The sequence below is a fragment of the Triturus cristatus genome, chromosome 10, assembly GCF_964204655.1.
Source record: "Triturus cristatus chromosome 10, aTriCri1.1, whole genome shotgun sequence".
Lineage (NCBI taxonomy): Eukaryota > Metazoa > Chordata > Amphibia > Caudata > Salamandridae > Triturus > Triturus cristatus.
The window spans coordinates 514,856,540-514,875,949 of record NC_140593.1 but is presented as its reverse complement, the minus strand read 5'-3'; the positions used below and the strand labels follow the sequence as shown (position 1 = coordinate 514,875,949).

General features: G+C 49.6%; 1 protein-coding gene across 1 annotated transcript in view; it reads right to left on the bottom strand.

The window, feature by feature from the left end:
- Positions 1–13,416, bottom strand: part of SHH (sonic hedgehog signaling molecule) — a 44,316-nt gene extending 30,900 nt beyond the window's left edge. The window contains exon 1 of the mRNA XM_085631973.1: positions 12,788–13,416. Within this exon, the coding sequence (XP_085488099.1) occupies positions 12,788–13,096 (309 nt within the window). The 5' untranslated portion in view covers positions 13,097–13,416. The remainder of the gene's footprint in view (positions 1–12,787) is intronic.
- Positions 13,417–19,410: the final 5,994 nt, after the last annotated feature.

The following is a 19,410-nucleotide window of genomic DNA, read 5'->3' as shown; positions in this document are numbered from 1 at the left end:
CCAAGTTACATTGTTGAATGCTTTGTGGCTTATAGCCCCAGATATAGGTACTATTATATGCACAGTAAACTGTTAAATATCTGGGCACATCCTGATTTTGGCTTTTCTTTTTCCAGTAAAACACTATTTAAGAATTTGTGAAGCAGAGGTTTGTATTTCACATTAGTCTGCTTCCTTATTTACATAGGACGTGACTCTTGTGGAGGTTGTGCAGAAGGCTCACAAATCAGGATGCTGCTGTATAATTAGCCAGTAGCCTGGCAGTGAACCCCTGCACTGCCAAGGAACATTGGACATTTGGTCATAATGACTAGTAGGTCACTTCCGCCCCCTACCAATTTCTTCCAGGTTATCACTCAGTGGGCCAGAAGTTTAGTGTGTATTTTCGTGCTCCATCTGAGTGTATTGCAGGCTATAAAGGCCTCCTGCAGGAAGCTAGTCTTTCTAGTGCTGCAGGAGGAACTTTGTCTCCCACCCAGCCCGCCCCTTCTCTGAGTTGGTGGGAGAGGTTATTCTTGTACTGGGTTGGAATGGAATTGTATGTTAATCGTATTTGCCTTTCATCTTTTTAGGTCGAGCCTGGGCAGCACATGCGCTGCACTGTGAGGCATGCTGTATTAGAATATGGACATGAAGCCCCGCCCACTCTCCGCCCATATTTGTCATTGGCTTGTGTCATTGTCCTTTGTAAATGCTGGCTTCTTATTCGTTAATAGGCTTGTTAGTCCCTGGTTAGTATCGTCTTGTCTTCATTTGTAACCTCCCATGAGGACTGGCCCTTTTACTTTGGTTGTTGCACAGTACGTCTTATTTAGTCTGTAAGCACTATTTTCTTTAATGAGTGTCTCCTACTGCAGGCACAACATGCTTTCCTGCAACATTCAGCGTGCCATGCGCACTTTCACTTTCCATGCCATAGGTCTCGCATTTAAAAGAGTTTGAGCTATTGGCAATGTAAATGACAATTCCTTTTATTTATCTGTTTTGATAATTAACACATAAATAAAAGGCTTGTCATTTACAATGTCAATAGCTTAAACTCTCACAAATGCGTGACATTTGCATTGCAAATGCTTGTTTCCTTTGGTCACACTCGGGAAGTTGAGTGAGGGCGGGAGGAGTAGTTGCACTCTAGTTGTCTCTTTTTGTTTCAAACATTGCCAGTTATGGGTATCATGCCCTGTGGACGGGTGCCCAGATTTGGTCCTAAAGTAGGTGTTTATGGGCATTCGTCTTGAGTAGGTATGTTATGATGCCCTTGTTGTCTTCCTTGTTACCAGGCAATTGAATCTGGCCTCTTGAATATTAGGCAATATTCTGGAAAATGTCAATGCTAACCTTTCAATTTGAATTGGTGATTTCCGCAGTTCATTTTAATGCTGTTTGTAAGAAATGTAGCCCAGTGTTTGTCGTTTATCCACAAAAGAGTTGTCTGTGTATGCTTCGGGCGGGGAGGTAGTATGAAGCCTCATCAAGTCCCCTACTTTCTTAAAGATGCTCCATAGGCCACATCCCAATGAGAGCCCCCCCCCCCCCCCATCTTTTTTATCCCACTTAAAGCACTTGGGAGTAATACTCATTCCCAATAGTGCTTTTGAGAGCAATAGTTTAAAAATGACCACCTAGAATGTATGTTGAGAGTACTGGTGTATATCATTCCATAGAGTGCTATTTGGGAGCATAAGTTGAATGCTACTCCCTAGAGTGCATGTGGATGCTACTGGTTTAATACTCCCTATAGTGCATGTTAGGAGGACTGGTTTAATACTCACACCCTTTAATGTATGTTTGGAGTACTGGTTTAAAATCCAATAGATAGAGTGCATGTTGGCAACACTAGCTTAATATTCACTCCTTGAGTGCACGTTATGAGTACTGACTGATTGCTCACTCCCTACAGAACATGTTGTCAGGACTGGTTTAATACTCCTTATAGTGCATGTTATCAGTAGTGATTAAATACTGACTTCCTATAATGCATGTTAGGAGCACTAGTTTAATATACATTGCACAAAGTGCATGTTGTGAGTACTGGTTTAATACTCACTCCCTCGTTTACATATTCTGAGTACTAGAATAAGGCTCAGTCCCTACAGTGCATGTTGGAAGTAATAGTTTAATACTGACTCCCTAGAGTGTATGTTTGGAGTACTAGTTTAAAATTCACTCATTGGAGTGCATGTTGGGAACACTGGTTGAATGATGACTCCTTGGAGTACATCTTAGGAAAAGTGGTTTAATACTCACCGACTAGAGTTCATTGTATGAGTGCTGGATTAATATTGGTGAAACTGGTTTAATACTCACTCTCTTGAGTGAACATTATGTGTACTGGTTGACTGCTCACTCCCTACAAAGCATGTTGGCAGTACAGGTGTAACACTCCTTATAGTGCATGCTAGTATTAGTGATTTAATACACACTCCCTCTACTTCATGTTAGAAGTACTGGTTTAATAGCCATTTCCAGTGTGCATGTTATGAGTACTGGTTTAATACTCACCTCCTCATGTACATAGTATGAGCACTAGATTAATTCTCAGTCCCTACAGTGCATGGTTTTACTAATAGTTGAATACTCCATAGAGTGTAAGTTGAGAGTAGTAATTTAACACTCACCCCCTAGAGTGCATGTTGAGAGTAATAGTTCAATACCGACTCCCTAGAGTGTATGTTGGGAGTACTGGTTTAATATTCACTCATTGAAGTGCATGTTGGGAACACTGGTTTAATGATGACTCCCTGGAGTGCATCTTAGAAGAATTGGATTAATACTCATTCTGTAGAGTGCATGTTGGGAGTACTGGTTTAATCCTCACTGACTAGAGTCCATTATATCAATTCCGGGTTAATACTCCCTACAGTGGATGTTGGTGATGCTGGTTTAGTACTCCATATAGTGCATGTTGCTAATACTGGTTTAATACTCACTCCCTTGAGTGAGCACTATGTGTACTGGTTGATTGCTCATTCCATACAAAGCATGTTGGCAGTGCTGGATTAATACTCCTTGTAGTGCATGCTAGGAGTAGTGATTTAGTACTCACTCCCTATAATGCATGTTATGAGTATTGCTTTGATAGTCATTACACAGAGCTCATGTTATGAGTACTGGTTTAATACTCACTCCCTCACGTACATATTATGAGTACTAGATTAATGGTCAGTCCCTGCAGTCATGGTTTTACTAATAGTTGAATACTCCATATAGTGTACGTTGTGAGTAGCATTTTAACACTCACCCCCTAGAGTGTATGTTGAGAGTAATAGTTTAATACCCCCTAGAGTGTTATGTTAGGGGTACTGGTTTAATATTCACTCATTGGAGTACATGTTGGGAGTACTGATTTAATTCTCCGGAGAGTGTATGTTGGGACTACTGGCTTAATATTCACTTATTGGAGTGCCTGTCAAGAGTACTGGGTTAATACTTCATAGAGAGCATGTTGGGAGTACTGGTTTAATACTCACTGACTAGAGTCCATGATATGAATGCTGGATTAATATTACCTAGAGTGCATTATGAGGTAATACTTTAATACTGCCTAGAGTGTATGTTGGGAGTACTGGTTTAATATTTACTCATTGGAGTGCATGTTGGGAGTACTGGTTTACTACTCTGTAGAGAGCATGTTGGGAGTACTGGCTCAATCCTCACTGACTAGAGTCTATTATATGAATGCTGGATTAATACTCCCTAGAGTGAATGTTGAAGTAATACTGTAATACTCCCTAGAGTGTAAGTTGGGGGTACTGGTTTAAAATGTAATCATTGAGGTGCATGTTGGGAGTACTGGTTTAAAATTCACTCATTGGAGTGCATATTGGGAGTACTGGTTTAATACTCATTGACTAGAGTCTATTATACGAGTGTTGGATCAATACTCCCTAGAGTGCATGGTGAAGTAATACTTTAATACTCCCTAGAGTGTATGTTGGGAGTACTGGTTTAATATTCACTCATTGAGGTGCATGTTGGGAGTACTGGTTTAAAATTCACTCATTGGAGTGCATATTGGGAGTACTGGTTTACTACTCATTGACTAGAGTCTATTATACGAATGCTGGAGTAATACTCCCTAGAGTGAATGTGGAAGTAATACTTTATTACTCCCTAGAGTGTATGTTGGGAGTACTGGTTTAATATTCACTCATTAGAGTGTATGTTGGGAGTACTGGTTTAAAATTCACTCATTGGAGTGCATATTGGGAGTACTGGTTTAATACTCACTGACTAGAGTCCATTATACGAGTGTTGGATCAATACTCCCTAGAGTGCATGGTGAAGTAATACTTTAATACTCCCTAGAGTGTATGTTGGGAGTACTGGTTTAATATTCACTCATTGGAGTGAATATTGCCTAGAGTGTATGTTGAGAATTCTGGTTTAATATTCACTCATTGGAGTGTATGTTGGGAGTACTGGTTTAATATTCACTCATTGAGGTGCATGTTGGGAGTGCTGGTTAAAATTCACTCATTGGAGTGCATGTTGGGAGTACTGGTTTAATACTCATTGACTAGAGTCTATTACACGAATGCTGGAGTAATACTCCCTAGAGTGCATGGTGAAGTAATACTTTAATACTCTCTAGAGTGTATGTTGGGAGTACTGGTTCAAAATTCACTCATTGGAGTGCATATTGGGAGTACTGGTTTAATACTCATTGACTAGAGTCTATTACACGAATGTACACGAATGCGGGAGTAATACTCCCTAGAGTGCATGGTGAAGTAATACTTTAATACTCTCTAGAGTGTTTGTTGGAAGTACTGGTTTAATATTCACTCATTGAGGTGCATGTTGGGAGTACTGGTTTAATATTCACTCATTAGAGTGTTTGTTGGGAGTACTGGTTTACTACTCTGTAGAGAGCATCTTGGGAGTACTGGTTTAATACTCACTGACTCGAGTCCATTATACGAGTGCTGGATGAATACTCCCTAGAGTGCATGGTGAAGTAATACTTTAATACTCCCTTGAGTGTGTGTTAGGAGTAGTTGTTTAACACTCAATCCCTCCAGTATATGTGTTGAGTTTTGGTTTCGCAGTCACTCCCCAGAGTGCATGCTCAAAGTACTTCTCTACTCCCTTGTAACTTGACACACATACCTTAAGTGACGTGCAGGTGTCTTATAAAGGGTCACTCCTGGGCCCTCGCCAGGGTGACCTGGGAGCTCGCTGACAGCAGGGTGCTGCTGGGGCCCCCGGGGAGGGCTGGTCAGTGAACTGCACTCTGTAACCTTTGTTTCTCGACCAGTCGACGTGCTTGGCCTTCTCCAGGACAACTCTCCCTGACCCACACACATCCCCGCCATGTAAAGTAAGGCGCCACAATGGGCCCTTTAGAGCGCCAACGAGGGAGGGGGCTCGCGCCGCACCCTCACAGCACTTTAATGGACGTGACAAGAATAACTAAACGTGGCACGCCAAGCGCCTTTATTCTTTAACGCTGCTGTGGGGCACTAGGGCGATTGGACAGCTGAAAAATAAATGTATCTATCTGTCTTTCTATGGATCGGTCTGTCTGTCGGCCTCTCAGCCTTTCTCCCTCACCTTACTTGTCTCTCTGAATGGCTGTTTACCTAAATCCAATTTCCTACACTTGTGAAATATACAACTGTCCGATAACATGCTTTTCAATGGGCCACGGGACTCATTGGCACCCTATTGTGCCCACTTAATTTCTGCTCAAGGCTTCGGCCTACTCCGCGGGTGATGCCCACCTCAACAGAAATGACTTCATGGCGCTTTAAAGAGATGCTCTTAAGAAGATAATTTTGCAACTGCTAGCAAAGGTACCATGGGCCCTCATGCATGCTGGGAAATGAGCCCCAGGGCCCATCATTCCAGTGCAGTAGACTCTTAATAATCGTTGCTCCGCTGCCACTGCACCTACTGCACTCATGATCGCTGCATCCCACGCCACTCCTATGGGAGTCAATGAGCCCTCGAGAACTTTCCTCTCACTTTTCTGGGACTTCGGTTATTTTATATATTTCTCTTTCTGTTTTAGGACAATTGATACAGGGAATTGATATTTCTATGTATAAAAGAGAGAGAGAGAGAGAGAGAGAGAGAGAGAAAGAAAGAGAACCCGCGTTGGCCAGGGTGGGTTCATGAGAAGAAAGAGAGGGTGGATAGAGTGAGTGAGAGACAGACAGAGACACTAAGAGATATATAGAAACGTAAAAGGCAGACCAGAGAGGAATTTATAGAAGAGGGGTAGAGAGGGAGGGATAACGTGAGGGCCAGAGATAGAGAATCAGAGAAACAAGGGGACAGTGAGAAGGAAAAAGATAGGGTGGAAGAGAGGAGGGGGGCAGAGAAGGGCAACAAGAGAGCACAGGGGGCACGAGATGGTGTTAGAGGGAGTGAAAGAGGAGGAGACAGAAGAGAATAGAGTGAAACAGGGAGAGAGAGTGGGAAAGCAAGAGAAAAAGCACGAGAGAGGAATATATATGGGGCGAGAGTCCGTGGAAGAGCGAAAGAGAGAGGACACGCACCAAGACAAGTAAGCAAGGGAGAGAGAGAAAGGATAAGAGACAAAAGTCAGACTGATAGGAATATACACACAGACGAGAAAGGGACATGACAACAGAAAGTCAGTCTTATAGCAGAGAAGCTCTGAAGGATTGGAGACCAGTAATTGGAACGGGGTGGGGTGGAATGGAGGGGGGGGGGGTCGAAGAGAGAGAGAGAGAGAGAGAGAGAGACACTCGCAGGCCCGAGACAGTGAGCGGGAGAGAGACAGACACCGGAATGCGAGGCAGCCGTGAGTGTGTGATTAGAGACTCGCGGGTGGCCTGTCTTTTATTGCAGCTTGAGCTGGATTGTCAGAGTTAAAAGCCGTGAAGCTCGGGCTATTTATTAATTCATTGGGTCGTGTGCCGCGAATCAAGCCGACTGAGCTCAGCCACCGTGAAGCGCAGCGTGCCTCTGCGGGCTGCGGCGGTGATCGGCCCTCTCTCCAGGCCTGGGCCGACCGCAGGGCGGGAGCGGACGGTGCGCCGAGCCGGGCACTTCACACAGTCAGGGGCGTAAGGCAGGACCCCGCTGCCGCTATGGAGCAGGAGTGGGGGGCATCCGTTCCGAGACCCCAACCCTTCAAGCGGCGGGGCCTATTCAGCCCAAGGCTACTGAATATTTGTAAGATATATGAGATTCGGGGGGCTCCCATCACATTCTGCGGGGGGTGGGAGGGGCGTCATTTTTTGCATTGCGCGTCTGTTTACAGTGTATGGCGTGGGGGCTGTCGGTGATGGGAGTGCGCTTAACCTTCAGTGTTAGGGGGTTCTGGGTGTCAGCAACTCTCGATGTCCCCGTAACCTCGCGGTGTGAGGAGGCCCTCAGTGTCAGGGACCCGTAACCTCCGCGTGTGAGGAGGCCCTCAGTGTCAGGGACCCGTATCCTCCGGGTGTGAGGAGGCCCTCAGTGTCAGGGACCCGTAACCTCAGCGTGTGAGGAGGCCCTCTGTGTCAGGGACCCGTAACCTCAGCGTGTGAGGAGGCCCTCTGTGTCAGGGACCCGGACCCGTAACCTCAGCGTGTGAGGAGGCCCTCTGTGTCAGGGACCCGTAACCTCGCGGTGTGAGGAGGCCCTAGGTGTCAGGGACCCGTAACCTCCGGGTGTGAGGAGGCCCTCAGTGTCAGGGACCCGTATCCTCCGGGTGTGAGGAGGCCCTCAATGTCAGGGGCCCGTAACCTCAGCGTGTGAGGAGGCCCTCAGTGTCAGGGACCCGTAACCTCCGGGTGTGAGGAGGCCCTCAGTGTGAGGGGCCTGTAACCTCGCGGTGTGGGGAGGCCCTCAGTGTGAAGGGCCTGTAACCTCAGCGTGTGAGGAGGCCCTCAGTGTCAGGGGCCCTAACCTCCAGGTGTGAGGAGGCCCTCAGTGTCAGGGACCCGTAACATCACAGTGTGATGATAGGTTCTTGGCGGCGGTGCCCTTGGTGTCAGGAGCTCTGGTATTTGAGGGCCCTTAGACTCTATGCCCTGGGGGGTCTGGGTATCGGGAGGCTCTCGGTGTCAGAGGGGGCCACTGTGAAGGGATGTCTCTATCACAGGGCTCTCGCGGACAGTGCGAGGGGCACTCGGGGTCAGGAAATCTCGCAGTGACATAATACAAAATGATGGGGCCCCCTGCAGAATGTGATGAGCCCCCCCCCCCCCCTCTCCCATATCTCACAGATATTCCCCTCGGTCGTTGGTTGCATAGGGCCAGCCTTGAAGGGGTGGGGGGGTCCTGCGGGCAGTGGCGGCAGCATCCTGCGTCACTCCCCTGGACTCTCGCGCACAGGAGTTCGGGCATCAGGGGCTCTCGGTATGGGAGGGGCCCATAGCCTCCCGGTGTCAGTGTCGGGGAGGGATAGGGGGTCGTGTCAAGAGCTCTGGGTGTTAGGGGACCCAACAGCTCACAGTGTGAGGGGCTGCCTCTTGGTGCCCAGGGAAGTAAGCCCACAGTGCCAGTGAAGTTCTCGGCGTCGGGAGACTGAAGCCTCTGTGTGGGGGGCGGTGTGGGGGGGGGGGGTTCTCCCCGGCTCACTCTCTCTCTCTCTCTCTCTCTCTCTCTCTCTCTCTCGTGGGTTCTCAGTGTTAGGAAGCCCAAACCCTCCCAGGGTGAGGGGACTCTCCGTGTAAGTGGAGCTCTGTGTGTTCGGTTGACCCTCTGTGTGATGAGCCCTCGGTGTCAGCGCGGGATCTGGTGTCCATGTCGACCTCTTGGTGTCAGGGGGTCCATTATATTTTGGGGAAGCTGCGGGTCTGGAGTGCCGGGCTCTCGGTGTCAGGGGGCTCTCTGCATCAGGCAGGGAGCTCTCGGTATCTTGCCGGCTCTCGGTGTCAGGAGGCTCCTGGATTCGGGATCTTTCTGCACGGGGGGAGGGGGCTGCGTGAGGGCTGTCAGTATTCAGGGATGCTCTCGATATTGGGAGTGTATCTGATTCAGGGGTCCTTTCATGTTAAGGAACTAGTGTAAGGGAGGTCCCTGTTTTCAGAGGGGAAGGGGGGGGGGGTCATGCCTGAGTATGGTGGGGGGCTTCCAAAGGGTAGGTCAGGTGTGTCACCAACCACGTTAGGCTTTTAAGCCAGCTGTGTGCTGCACACTGTATGCTGCATTCACGTTCGCGTTCTCCATTGTACACAGGGGCTGCAAAACCCCAGCATGCAAAGTGCCTTTGACTGAAAATCCATAAGTGACAGGTGGTGTCCCATATGATAAGGGGCCACAAGGGAGCGATGCCGAAGGCTGACTGTCCCACTGGAGACGCGTTCTTTTCCCGGGCAGGCCTTTCGGGGGGCCTGCCCGGGATACCCCCGCTATCCCTGCAAACCAGTCCGCGACTCAGACTCCCAGCCCCACACAGCGGCCCGAGGCGAATAAAACTCCAGCCTTAACTCTCACCGCTTCTGCCGCCAAGGGAACTTTGCCCCCACAGTCGGCCCTCCTTCGCCTCTTATCTAGTTCACACACCGGTCCAACCTAGAGCTGCTATTTAGCGAAAAAAATACTCGCCCTTATCACCTGTTAAATTTGGAACAAACTACCGGCTCCCCTTTGTTTTCCCTCTTAAGTTAATATTAACGAGTAGCTAACGCATTCAACAAATATTTTGAAAGTCGAACAGCTCCATTCAGCGGAGATTTTACACTGTTGATAGACCTGTGAGGCAGGTACTGACGCTTGCCAAGAGCTCAGTGAATGATAAAAGTCGGCACTTAGGACTGGGCGCGAGATTTTTTTCTTCTTTTAATAGCAGGGCAGCAACAGTAGGAAAAGTTGTGCGTTGTGGAGGAAAATCCTCTCGGAAGTTACCTTGTGTGGTACCAGGCGCCACCCTTGACAAGTACCGGTGTTCGCACGGTGCCCCCCCCCCCCAGGTGTGTAAAGTACCGTGTTATTGGGGAGGGGGGAGAAAAATGCAAGTGCGCAGACTTAAGGCTGGAGAAGGACGACTGGGGTCACAAGTTCAGCCGTTGACAGAGCAGGCTGGCAGAGAGGAGGCCCTGCTAGGGTCCAGGCGCTCCGACGCCCTGCTTCTCCCAGGAGTGCCCTGGTGCGTGAGTTGACGGTGGCATCTCGGCGAAAGGTCAATCTCAGCACTTGTCTAACTCACCTCGGGACCTCCACTAATGAGACGCATCAACTAGTTAGTCCTGGGCGACAAAGGTATACAGATGAAATTACTTTTACGCAGCGCTTCATACCGTTTCTATGCGCTGGAGCCTACAGGTAATCAATTTGAAGGCGCTGATTTTAGTTTACGGAAGATGGGGCTGAGACTTCCGTCGCAGTACTCCAAACGTCACCTGGAAGTTATGTAGTACTGGCAGATAACTCACTGAGCAAGCTGCCCCCCACCTCCGACTAAAAACGAGCACCCTCGGAAGGTATCTCTTCTCGGTCTTGCTGGACAGCTCTGAGCCCTCACTGCCCCTGGGACAGCGGGCCATCAATGCTCGGGGGGAGCCGCCCTCCCACTCCCCAGCTATGAGGATTCGAGGGCGATGGGGGCCTGCTCTCCTGCCGTGGGCTGCACTTATCCCTCTCGGAGTCGGGATGCGACCGATGTGGGGAAGCCATGCGTGTAAGAAATCTCACTGGAAGAGGCGCACTTGCAGCTCTGCCGCCCGAGCTGCCGCGCACTTGTCATTTCTGGAGGCTGCATGGCTGGTGAGAAAAGGAGTGGGGAGGGACCGGCGCGGGAGATGCCACAGGACGGGGGGCGCCTGCTTCTTCCCAACCCCTCGCTTGTCTTCGGCGGAGGCAGGAACCGTCCATCCGGGCTGGAATAAAGGCAAGGAGTGCAGGGCGCAGGGTGGGAGGACAGGCCTGACAGTGAAAACCGCACACCATCCGTCCATCGCTCTGGGCTGCGGAGGCTTGCTCCATCCTTCCTAGGGACCAGGGGATGCAGGAGAGAGAATGCCGAGGTCTAACTGCAAGGACCACACAGCAGCCAATCATCGCTCTGCTGCCCTGGGCTCGGGTGCTTGCTAGATCTATCTCGGGGACCAATGGATACAAGAGATGGCCGAATTCACATCTGCAGGGAAGAGAATTACCCGCTCCCCCAGCATGGCTGCGAGGCGAATGTCTCCTCGAGACCCTGCTGCAGGAAGGGTAAGGAGGCAGCACAAGACAGGTGCATCAGTTCACCGCCCAAGCTTGCCTTCCGGTCTGTCCCGCTGCTCGTACCACACAGACATCCTCTGCAGACCCTCGGTGCTGCGCTCGGATGGGGTGTATCCAGCCCGACTCTCCTCCCAAGGCCACCCGCCGTGCCAGCCTCCGTCTGCACTGACTGCCCAGACGGCCGGTCGATATGATGGAAGCTGAGAGCTGAGCAGAGGATTCGAGCTTGGGAAGAGAGGGCTCTGCCTGGGGGTGTTCGGGGCTGAGATGAGCAGGGGAGAGGCACCTCGGCATATCGGATGGATGCTGAAGCATCCCCGTGGTAGAGGAACGCGCGCATCACCCAGAGGAGGGCAGCTCCGACATCAGGCGCGGGAGGGGAACTCCGGCATCACCTGCGGGAAGGAGCCCCGGGGTTACCCACGAGGGGATCGCATGCGTCACCCAGCGGAAGAGGGGAACCCTGGCGTCACCCACTGCAGGTGAGCGGGGGCGCTGATGAACTACCAGGGTGGGAGGAGGACGAGCATCGGCGGACGGAGGGGAGCCGGGCACCTCTAGTCTCGGCTGGGTATGAAAGTACACCTGGGCATCACCCAGAGAAGGGACGCCCGGGCAGCGGCACCCACCTGAGGTGCCCCCATCCTCTGCAAGCCATGACATTTGTAGAGTACGGAGCCAGCAAGCCACGGCTTACTTAGCAGCACCCCTAGAGTGCTACAAATTCCGCAGACACCCAGAGACAGGCCCGGTTGTATCCAATGGGAATATCTGCTCTGGCCACGGAACCCTGCCGGGTGACACCCACCTCCCCCCTTTTAATGTCACCTTGACAGAATGTCACGACCAGGGAAGAGAATTCGGCTGACCAGGGGCAGGATGCTTGCTCATCCCGCGTCTTCCACGGGCTCTGATCCTGCCAGCCGCGGTGCGCCTCCCCTGACCTCAATTGCGCAGAACGCGCACTGTATCTGGAGGGAAAAACGGTCCCCTGCTTCTCTCCTCCTGCCTTATTCAATATTTATCCGCGCGCATCTCGGCTAATCTGATTTAAAGCAGAAGTGAAGCAATGCCGATAACCGCAGGTCCCTCCCAGATGGAGGGAAGACCAGAGCATCTTAAAGGCGCATTTATGCGTTCACGCTCCGGTGCGCAGCGCAGCCAGAGAGGCGGCTGCCGAGCCAGCCAGGGCCACCGGCTCAGGAGGGAAGGGGTCGATTCCGCCCAGCTACCCTCTGTGTAGGACTAAACTGGAACATGGTTAAATCAAACTTCAGAATCCGAACGAAGTCTGCTTGGCCAGATGGGAGGAGGGCGGATGGGCAGCAGCTCACTTTTAAAGCCACACAAAATACAAAGTGCAATTTAGGGATTAATTAACAGTGATTGTAACCCAAGTTTGGCGAAACCCATACCACATTATAAGTTTTTATGTTCCTCAAAAGAGACATGCATTATAACAAAAGCAATGTTTACAAAACCTTGATACCCAATTGAAAATGAATTCTAACTCTCAAAAAGCATCATTTTGATATTGCACGATTTTATGCACATTAAACCCGATGCTTACTTGACAAATTAGAAAAAAAAACAACAAATAAAATTAAAACACCTTTGCCCCTTAGAAATCAGAAAATTGTAATGTGTTTGGCTCTACCTGGGTCATCAGCCTGTCCGCTCCCGTGTTCTCCTCGTCCTTAAAAATAATGTCGGGGTTGTAATTGGGGGTTAGCTCCTTGAAGCGCTCCGAGTTGCGCGTGATCTTGCCCTCATAGCGTCCACTGGCCCCCAGGGTCTTCTCGGGCACGTTGGGGGTGAACTGCTTGTATGCCAGTGGGGTAAGCTTCTTGAAGCGTTTCCTTGTGCCAATGCCTCTGCCCGGCCCGCAGCTCAGCCCCGAGGGCACCAGGAGGGCGCAGATGAACCCCGCCAGCAGGACTCGCCTCAGGAGCGTCATCTCGTCCATACAGGGGTCACGAACTCCCCCCACCCTGGGTCCGCCGCTCTGGTGCTGCTGGCTCCTCGCGCGCACCACCTGGTCCCCTATCTGCTGCCGGTTCAGTGCTGCACCATCCGCCGGTCCCTATCCACACAGGTGCTAAAAAGACCGGCTCTCTGGGCGCTGGCAGCCGAACACATCGGAGTTGGGTGTCAAGACAGCGATCGGGGGACAAAAAAAAAAAGCAGACGAGATTTAATGGACGCTACCGAGCGAGGAAGGCTTGTGAGAGGAGAGCTCACTTAGAGCGATATTATAGCTGGAAGGCGAGCCATCTGATTGGCCCAGGCGAAGGAAGTCTCCCATGTTTATGAGCCCTCACAAAGAAAACAGAATCTTTGAAGACACCCCCTTCTTTTCCTTTTACCTGAAGCTATCTAAGGACTGGTGGGAGGAGCCACTTTCTTGGGATGACATCAATGGCATGCTGCTGGCTGCAACCCTTGGCAGAGATGGCAACATTTTTGTGAGAGAGGCAGTAAGTGTGATGATGCTGTGAAATAATATACAGAGGTACTTGGAAGACAGCCCCCCCCCCTCTACCCCACCTCCTGTCTTAGAGCAGACGAACATCAAACGAACTTGCAACAAAACCTTCCAGCCGCAAAAAAATCTATCTGCCAATTGAAAACATAATTCCAGCTAAGCAGCTTTGTGTGTAAGTCCCTGCCCACCCCACTCTATGAAAAAAAGGTGGAAAACTATCTGAACTGCATGTGTTGCAACTTTTTACACCTTTGTTTGAATAGAACTGACTAATTCCGCTGTCATGATCGCGCATGGTGATAGGGGAAAAATACTCATTCCAAACTGATTAAAAATCACGGAGTCCAAAGTGATTCCACTTATTTCAACCGAAATGACAGCGACTGCCTTCCGCAGGCAAAGAACACTGCATAACAGTCATTCTCAACATAACCTGACAAATATTTGACTTTTTTTTTTTACCTAAACTGACGTCACGTTAATACAACCAAGAAAATGTACTCACTGAAGGAAGCACTCCTTGCTATATCTCATGGCCCACCAGCCCGGAGCGAAACACGTGTCAGCTGTTTTACACCCCCGCGCTAAAAACAATGGAGCCAGGTGTTTAAATATTTAATAAACGTTCACACAACTTCAGAAAGTTGAGTATTAAAGCCTGAATTACAGGAAATAAACCGTTCTTTAAATAATATGAAGATTACACCGTTTACTTACTGATATATCTGTTGTGTGGAAGTCCCATGGCTATAAATAAACAGTTAGCCTACTGTGTGAGGGTAAGGTGTGGGCAGAGCCAAGATTTGCAGTAGTGACGCACTTTATTTGCGGCCCTTCAAATGACATGAGTTTGTATGTAGCATTTCATGACAACACTTTTAACACCCTACCAGCCAGCACGCTCGCCTAGCTATCGACCCGGAGGAGGAGGGGGCGATTAAAGGTACATTAATGGTTTACCTCGTGCAGCGTGGTGGCAAATGATGTCTTCTTTAGCCCGACCTCGCAAAAGTCACTCGTCAGACAAAGGTGTTGAGAGACGGACAGAGATGGGGAAGATACGGCAGGTTGGGTGACGGGGGTACCCGGGAGGGGGCCACGGGCTTTGTAAATGTGCCGTGTCCTGTCAGTGTCCGCCACGGTTCTGGTGCACACGCACCTTCCCACAAAACTGTTCGGTTACTGCGAGTGGACGTGTTTGCGGAAACATACATATCGCGGCGACCGGTTATTACTTTGAGGAACACTGCGCCACGCTCAGAGCCCCTCCTCCAAGAAATATTTGAGCGCAAACTTAAAAAATAAAAACAGGTTGCTTTGACGCAGAAGTAATGCTGGGTTGAAATTGAACGGCATAACAAATCACGAAATTACTCCGCGCACCCTACGAGCAGCCCCTGCCGGGTTACCACACCTGAGAGAGGGGGAGCGACAGCGGTTGAGAGCCGGGCTGTCACAGTTTCAACTATGCCGAGTGTTCTGGCGCGAGCTTACAGCTACAAAGAAGCTCGCAGGCTCGTCGAGAGGCTGCGCCGTTTGATGTGGTCGCCTGGAACAGCGCGCGTTGATGTAACAGATGATTAAATAATGTCAGCGAATAAAAAAAAAATGCTCCTGATGGTGTGGGATAATGCAAAGCTTTTAGCTGTGTCCTGATCCCCGAAGTTGATCGATACAAACAGCCAGTCTACTGGCGGTGTTTGGAGGCGCGAATCGAGGCAGACCTCTCATTAACAGCGCAGTGGCCCCGCCATATGTACAGCACAGTCACCCGGAGATTAGCAGGGGATGAAGCGCAAACGCAGCACTGAATCAGGTCTAACTGGTAAACACGCCAGCTAAAACTTCACCCACGTAAAAATGGTTGCATCCACCTAGAGGCTTTGGAATTTCAGAGGAGAACAAACAAGTGCCAAGAAGCCTGTGGACACCTGCTATTTTTGGTCTGGGTCCTCAGTGACGTAGCAAGGGAGACATAAACTCTGATGCAACCAAAAATAGGGCTAAGCTTAGGATGACCTGATTTTGAAAAGCAAAAACCGGGACAGGCCAGACTTAAAAAGTAGAACCAAAGCCACATACACAGCCCTGTACATATAAACAAATATATATCATGGCGTTTCAGACAATGTTGCAAAAGGTAAATTTGCCGAGAAAAATTCTGCATATATTTGTGCTAAAATCACGACTTTTGGAACAATTTATGTGTCAAAAGGCAAACTTGATGAGTTCTACATACTTTTGACACTGTGCATGGAAAAGCTCTATAAAAGTCAAACTGGTAGGGAAACAGTCTGCACACACGTTCCACCTTGATTGGACTTGATTAACAGGGTCAAGACTGATTTGCATATGGCTGGGTCTAAACTGGGGTGGCATGGTGAGCAAAAGAACAATGGATTTAACCCAGATCTGTTGACTGGGGTTAATGTTTGATTTGCTCTGCATTCCGTCCATCATTTGTGTGTCTTTTGCTTTCTCTCCCTGAGTGCGCCGGGTATGCCAAGCGCGACTATCAGGAAGCGCGCCCTTAGGACCCGGCACCCCCCGCCCCTGGGACACACCCTTTAGGGGGAGGCGGCGGCTTGACCGGCAGCCGGATTGGTAGCCGGTCGGCAGTTGTCCTTCCGGGTCATCCAACGTTGGGCGAACGTACACTTCCGGCTGGGATGGGTGGAGGCGGGGCGTGGGGGCTATTTAGGCCCGTTTCTCTCCTCCACTCATCCTCTCTTCCTGCTGATACGACGGCGACTTTGGTCAGGTGGGGTCAGATCGAGGGCCCTGAACGTATCGGTGAGACGCCTTAACGGAGAGTTGGCTAGGTTGTGCTCAGTATCGGGCCGCTTATGTCACATCCCCCACAAACTAGTATCTGGCGATCACATGTTTCACCACGACGGGGTGCACCTATCGGACATTGGCATGGACACATGGATCAAGGGAATTTGGTCTTTTGTACAGAACCTCTTCTTTGGTGGGGAGGGTGAAGGACCTGTGGCCCCTGGTCACCCTTGTGGCGGAAGAGAGGTCACAGGGTTGTGATTTTAAGACAACGGGAGGCCTGCTGGCATACTCCTGAGGCCAGCACTGAGGGGAGAGATGGTAAGCTCTCCACAGGGAGAATGGGGACACCGGCTGCTGGGGAGGCAAGGGCGACAGGTCACACGTGCCTCCTTGAACAGTCTGGTGGCGAGGGGTGGGCCCCCGGAAATACACGGACAAGGACCAAGGGCTTGGGGGCTCACCACTCATGGACGCAGGTGGGTTGCGCCTTGCGTGGTTTCTCAAACGGCGGGGACGCGAGCCTGGAGGCCCCTTGGTGCTGGAGGGTATTAGGGTCAAGAAGAATAATTAGGCTATGAATTCTGAACACTAGGTTTTAATGTGTGATGCTTTAAATTCATAGCCTAAATTGTCAAATGATATTTGATTGTCATGTTTGTGAAGATTTGTTGTATTAAACATGGCCTGTTTTTCCCACACCTTGAGTGAGGTTGCTTTGTGGGTACATGGGGTGGAGCAGGGGCGAGATGGGGGGGTCCGGGTTCTATGCCAAGCGCGTCTATCTGGAAGCGCGCCCTTAGGACCCGGCACCCCCCGCCCCTGGGACACACCCTTTAGGGGGAGGCGGCGGCTTGACCGGCAGCCGGATTGGTAGCCGGTCGGCAGTTGTCCTTCCGGGTCATCCAACGTTGGGCGAACGTATACTTCCGGCTGGGATGGGTGGAGGCGGGGCGTGGGGGCTATTTAGGCCCGCTTCTCTCCTCCACTCATCCTCTCTTCCTGCTGATACGACGGCGACTTTGGAAACTCCCACCCACCCGTCCCTTGAGTCTAGGTTTTCGGCTTGTTAAGTAGGGCTAGGGGGGTTGCGGAAGAGAGGTCACAGGGTTGTGATTTTAAGACAACGGGAGGCCTGCTGGCATACTCCTGAGGCCAGCACTGAGGGGAGAGATGGTAAGCTCTCCGCAGGGAGAATGGGGACACCGGCTGCTGGGGAGGCAAGGGCGACAGGTCACACGTGCCTCCTTGAACAGTCTGGTGGCGAGGGGTGGGCCCCCGGAAATACACGGACAAGGACCAAGGGCTTGGGGGCTCACCACTCATGGACGCAGGTGGGTTGCGCCTTGCGTGGTTTCTCAAACGGCGGGGACGCGAGCCTGGAGGCCCCTTGGTGCTGGAGGGTATTAGGGTCAAGAAGAATAATTAGGCTATGAATTCTGAACACTAGGTTTTAATGTGTGATGCTTTAAATTCATAGCCTAAATTGTCAAATGATATTTGATTGTATGCCCAGATGTGGGTCTAGGGCTCACTGTGCCACTTGTTTTTAAGTTAGCCTGGCTGATGAGGTGTAATACCCTGAAACCAGACCCAGGATGCCTGTTTCTGGTCTGGGGAGAACCTGGTTTGGCAGTTCGGGCTGGATTGTTCCCATGAGGAAAAGGGTCAAGACTGATTTGCATATGGCCGGGTCTAAACTGGGGTGGCATGGTGAGCAAAAAAACAATGGATTTAACCCAGATCTGTTGACAGGGGGTGAATGTTTGGTTTGCTTTGCATTCTGTCCATCATTTGTGTGTATTTTGCTTTCTCACCCTAAGTGCGCTGGGTATGCCCAGACATGGGTCCCGATCTCACTGTGCCACTGGATTCAAGCTAGCCTGGCTGATGAGAGGTAATACCTCGCAATCTGTCCCAGGATGTGTGTTTCTGGTCTGGGGAGGACCTCACTTGGCTGTTCGGGCTGGACTGCTCCCATGACGAACAGGGTCAAGACTGATTTGCAAATGGCTGGGTCTAAACTGGGGTGGCATGGTGAGCAAAGAAGGATGGATTTAACCCAGAGCTGTTGACTGGAGGTGAATGTTTGATTTGCTCTGCATTCCGACCATTGCTTGTGTGTCTTTTGAACAAAGTGAAATTACCTACTGGTGAGGTAATAGCATTTGTTCATGCAACATATGTAAATAGACTTTGCAAATGCCCATGCTTTCATGCATTGGCATAGTAAAGCCAGACATATTGGGTTTGCCAGTGCTTGTTTTGTTAGGTGTGTTTTGATCATAACAACAGTAAAAGAATAGTCCAAATAAATAAAAGTATACACTACAGACATGAATAGGCTCAGAAATGGTACTTAAAGGAACAACCTTTTCAGTAATTAACTGAGGCTATTCCATATTCAAGGAGATTTAGATCTTTTCTCAAAACAGTTTATGTATGACCCTCTGTAAAGTATGACAACATCAGCAACAACAGTAGTGTTGTTACAAATATCATTCAAATAACAATAATTGGCTAAGCAAAATTAATATAAAGATATTGAGCAAGCTTAAAATGAATGAAAATAGGCAAAATAGCCACAACAAACATATAGTACATAACAAGTTTGATACAACATGTCAAATTCACAACAGATAAGCATATTTAACCCTTCAGAATGATTTATAATTGAAATTTTAAAAAATTGAAAACAGAAACAATTAGAAAAGTAATGCCTACCAAATCGTACAAAGCCCAAAAAATTCTAAATCACAGCATAAAGAATCACATTCTGAAGTAGACCAGTTAACAAATAGGTAACCTCAACTAAATAATAATGGGTATAAATGGAAGCAATGCCAAAAAACAAACTGCAGCAAAATTGCCTGAGGAGAGAGGGGTCCAAGCATATCAAAGCTAAGGGTTCAATGTACAGGGCAAAACGTAAAGGGGACAGTGGGCATCCCTGCCTTGTGCTGTGGCTAACAAAAGTCTTCTCTCCTCTGAATCCATTTATTATTGCGTAGACA